This window comes from Arachis ipaensis, chromosome B02, assembly GCF_000816755.2.
Source record: "Arachis ipaensis cultivar K30076 chromosome B02, Araip1.1, whole genome shotgun sequence".
Taxonomy (NCBI): domain Eukaryota; kingdom Viridiplantae; phylum Streptophyta; class Magnoliopsida; order Fabales; family Fabaceae; genus Arachis; species Arachis ipaensis.
Genome location: NC_029786.2, coordinates 101111228 through 101116555, shown reverse-complemented (window position 1 = coordinate 101116555; position 5328 = coordinate 101111228). Strand labels below are relative to the sequence as shown.

The window sequence follows — 5328 nt, the reverse complement described above, 5'->3', positions numbered from 1 at the left end:
TGGCGAAGCTTGGAGCTGCCGTCGCCGTCGCGAGCCAGGAAGAGAGCTTCTGCTTTTGCTTCGACCTCTGTTTCTGCTTCGTCTTCTGCTTCTTCTGGGTCTGCTTCTGCATCTTCTGTTTTGTCTTCTGCTTTCTGTTTCTGCATCTTCTGGGTCTGCTTCTGCTTTTACTTTTAATCTGATTTTGATTTGTTATTTTCTGATTTTATCGTTATTGTGTGTTGATTTGGTTGTTGAATTTGATGTTGTTATTTCTATATTTGAATAATGTTTTAGTTGTTGGTGTTATTGAATCTGATTATTAGTATTTGTTGAATCTGGATTTGAATAATGAATTTGTTCATCATAATCCCTAATTTCCTAATTTTTATTGTTGGTTTTGTTCTTGTTCTGATTTTTGGATTGCTATTGCTTTTTTTGTTTTTGAATTTCTTGTTTCTCCATAATTTTTGGTCTTGTTCTTGTATTTGATTTCTTGGTAATTAAATTTATAAATTTTTTATTTTTGTAATTGAAGATGAATTTGGGTATTTTTAATTATTGTAATTGGATTTTGTTAACTATATTTAAAAATTTGAAATTTTGAGTTTTGTTAATGGAAGAAGAATTTGTTCTTCTGGAAGAAGAAGAACAAGAAGAATGAAATGGTGGGAAAAAGGGTGTTTTTGTCATTTAGAAAAAAAATTTATTAGAAAGCACGATTTTAAAATGAAATGAAACATTAAGAACGATTCTAAATCAAAAATTACATCAGGGACGGTTTCGATTCTGACCTTCAACGTTAGGAACCAAAACAATACTTATCCCATAATAATAATAAGGAGACCACTTCGATAAAGACACTTAAAATGTCTTTTTTTTAAGACGTTTACATGTGTCATGATATTATTGGACATCTTTATTAAACCGGTTTATTATAGCAACAATAATAAACTTAATTGTCCGCACTATAATTATTAGACACGATTTGATCCGACCAATTTATATAAATCTAAATCGAATCATGTTTAAATTTTTTGATAAAAAGACAAATATATTATTGATTTTTGTTTTTAAAAAAAAACCATGATCTAGTGGGTTATGTAAATTAATCGATTCAACCGGATCTGATAACAATTGGGTTTATTCACTTTATTGTTTTTTTTTTTTTTTACCAAAGATAGGAGACTCGAACCCGCAACCTCTTAATTGAGTATGGGGAGACTATGCCATTTGAACTATTACTCATTGGCTATTCACTTTATTGTTATTGTTAGTAAAGTGTAAAAAAAATATAGAGAAAAGGAGTCAAAGTGAACTATATGTATTATAGATCTCACTCTTTAAAAATGTTTATATAAATATATATAAAACATAATTGTCATATACTTTTTTTTTTTTGTATTCTATGCGCATTATTAATATGTATCTGAATATTGTCCTTTCATCTTTTAATAATTCGTATTTTGGAAAACTTGTCATATCAGACATTATTTGTTGCTGGAGTAGACTCAACATCAATCACCATAGAATGGGCAATGACAGAGTTATTACGTAATCCAGAAAAACTTGAAAAACTTAGAAAAGAGCTTCATTGTGTTCTTGGCAATGGTGAACAAAATGTTGAAGAATTACATATATCAAAGCTTCCTTTTCTAACAGCAGTGATTAAAGAAACTTTACGATTGCATCCACCGGGCCCATTATTAGTATCACACAAGGCCCACGAAGACGTTGAGATGAGTGGTTTCATGATACCTAAAAATGCACAAGTTTTGGTTAATATATGGGCCATGGGAAAAGATCCAAGTATTTGGGAAAACCCTAATGAATTCATGCCTGAAAGATTCTTGGATAGTAAAATTGATATTCATGGACATGATTTTGAATTTATTCCCTTTGGTTCTGGAAGAAGAATATGCCCTGGATTACCATTGGCTTATAGAAGTGCACACATTGTGTTGGCTTCTCTTCTAAATGGCTATGATTGGAAGCTAGCAAATGGAGAAAAACCAAAAGATTTGGATATGTCTGAGAAATTTGGAATTACTTTGCATAAGGCTCAACCTCTCCAAGCCATTCCTATAAAATCACAACCCTAATGAAGATGCTGCTTATTACAAATAAAAGAGCAATGTTACTGCTCTTCTTTATTGCCGTTTTTATTTTGTAGATTTTATGAAGCATTAAATAAATTACTTTAATTTTAATCTATTAAAAGTGTAAAATAATTTTATATGTGTATTTAATCACATGATTTTACGTTAGTAAAAATAATTGTGTTTTATAATGAATTTATGAATTACATCTAGTCATCTATGGTGGTCATTTAAAATAACATATGTGATTAAATAATTGTGTCACTGTAACAAAATTTTACAAAAAAAATTGGTTGCTAATAGCGACTGATTTAGCGATCGATATAAAATTTTTAGGACAAAAAAAAGTTAGTCGCTAAATTGGCCGTTAAGTTTTATTCAGCGACCGATTTTAGCGACCAACAAAAATAGTCACTAATGACAACCGATACAATTTTTTTCGATCAGAATGAAGTTAGTCGCTAAAATCGATCGTTATTTTTTAATTTAGCAAAGAAAATTAAAAAAAAAAGTTAGTCTTTGATTCTTTTGATTACAAAATTGGTCAATATTTTTATATTAACAATGTATCAAAATTAAATTCTAAATCAAAATTAAACTATAATTAAAAACTAAATTCCATCCAATAATTCAAGTTACTTATTATTTATATTTAATTAGACATATGGATTAAGATTATTCAAAATATTTTGATAGATTACCCTTATATATATTTACTGTAACACCCAAACTTTTAGCACGTCATGATCGTACTAAAGATAAGGTATTACTAATCTACTTTCCTTGTTTACTATTTAATATTAAGCCTTTAGTTCGATATCGCGTTTCAATTTTTAAGAAAATGCCTGAAAAGTTTGCTTTTATTAATTAAAATCATATATCAAAGATCCTTAAGCAATACTAATCACATAGTTATTAATAATAATAAATATCATACAACATAATTCAAATAAAACTCAGCTACAACTCCTATCCCTCCATATAAAACAAAATCTTAAATAATAAGGGCGAGGGAATTCTATGAAAGCAACTCAACACATAAATTTAACTCAAATAAGGCTAATATTCGCCCGCGGCTTTAAACTGAATCTTCGAACCTGTGTCACTAAAAGGGTGGAAGATTTTGGGGTGAGAACAACCACACGTTCTTAGTAGGGAATGGAAATGCCGTAAGAGTAATGAAATAAATTGCAAATAATTAACTTACTTAGTAAAACTATTTTGTTAAACCTTTGAAAATACTTTTATTTCTACTTTAGATAAGTAATTACTTTTCTTTAAATTTCTAAACTCAAAACAGATTTTAATCACAAAATTAGCCATACTAACCATCTCTCAGCTACATAATCATTTTTCAACCACAACATCTCATCTCAATACATCCGTGAACTAACAGCGCAAGTAAGGGATTCAAACCAACATACAAACAAGTCAAATAGCACAATCACAGAGAAGTAATACAAGCAAACACAACTAAATATGATGCATGTCTATTCCTAACGCAGGCCATGAGCTCATGTGTCGATTGCCTACCCGCTCCCGACATTACCCGGGCACAAGTCCCAGATATGGCTTTCCAGATGCATACAGTGTGCTTATAAGTCGTACGGCTAGGCCGCATACAGTGTGACTTTAAGTCGTACGGCTAGGCCGCATACAGTGTGACTCTTCAAACCAATAAGCGTACATCTAGAAAACAGTTCTCAGTGTGTGGGCGTCCCCACTTTACATTTGGCACTAAGGCCCAAACAATATCACATCTGCTCTCCTGTGGCAGACAATCTCTTTAAGTTAATATATCCTTTAAATCCTTGTTCTCTACTCTCCTGTGGCAGAGATTCCTTTTCTTAAAAAACCGAGCTCAAAACAACACTTAAAACAAAATCTCTCCTTACAAAATTGGATTTAAAACATTATGTTTTTCTTAATAAATCGAGTTTAAAAAAATAGAATACACATTTTCTCAACTAAATAAATATCAAATAATTTAATTTTCTAAAATCAAATCTTTTAAAATAACTTTTCAAATAAAACCTCAGATTTTATAAAATTTCGGCAACACTTCCCCTAAAACTCGGACTTAGCCACCCTTTTTGGGTCCCAACTGAACCATTTTCAACCTCTTTTCAATCATTTCTAATAACTCAAACTTTCAATACAAAACTCGTTTCTCAACATAAGTAAATATGTAAATAAAATATTTTCTACTATAAAATCATATTTCAAAATAAATTTATAAATCAGATTTTCGAAATAAAACCACTTTTTTTGTTACTTTTACATAAAATTGGGCAGAATCTCCTTTTAAAAATTGAACTTCACCACCCATGCGGGCTCCCTCAGATTCATAACTTCCAAACCAAACTCAAATCCAACTCTATTCAACAATTATCAGTACAACAATTTCTTCAATAATTAACTCATCATATTACAATTTAACAAGTAACACTAATTTAATCACCTTTCACTGTCACAACTCAACCAATTCATCATAATCACACAAAATCAGAATTTTAACAACTTCGTCAAAATTAGAAAACCAATATCAATTACAGTCTCAATTCAAACTCATCATTCAGTCATTCCAAGCAATCATAAATTATTTGCAAATATCCACTAGACTTCCATGGCATTCATAATTTAAAATAGTTAATTTCAAAATAAAACCCCTACTTCCGTACGAAATCAAAGTCAATAAAAATTTCGGAAAAACTTTTTGACCGAGTTGCTGAAGAAGAAAACGTCAGAAATCGTCTTTGCCTCCTAGAATTTCAATTGACCGAACTCAAGGGAAAGAAGAACTATGTCACCGTCAATTTTTACCGGACAAAAATAACGCCAACATGTAAAGGAGGAAGATACAAACACTGTTACCAGATTAAATTTTTAATTGGAGTTACAAATCTAAAAAAACTAAAGACGAAAGCTCTCGGGCTCCATGGAGCTTACGTCCCCCTCTCTCTCTCTTTTTTTCTTTCTTAACGCTAAAAAGGAGAAATGAGATGCTGAAGATGATGATTAATGAAAATTAGGAAGCTTAGGTGTCGTTAGTTTATATATATATAAACAAATATGTGTCATGGAAGGAATATCATTGGTTTTATAATATACATGCATGCATATAAGCCATGTGTTGGCTTTTCTTAACTTTACTTTCTTAATGGCTTCGGTCATTAATAATAATAATAATAATAATAATAATAATAATAATAATAATAATAATAATAATTTATTTTTTTTTGAAATATTT

At 30.2% G+C, this 5328-nt stretch overlaps 1 protein-coding gene across 1 annotated transcript in view; it reads left to right on the top strand.

Moving 5' to 3' along the window:
* LOC107626003 (cytochrome P450 76C2) overlaps positions 1–2193 on the top strand; it is a gene marked incomplete at its 5' end in the record, with an annotated part of 3855 nt that extends 1662 nt beyond the window's left edge. Inside the window, 1 exon segment of the mRNA XM_016328764.2 lies at positions 1467–2193. Within this exon segment, the coding sequence (XP_016184250.2) occupies positions 1467–2081 (615 nt within the window).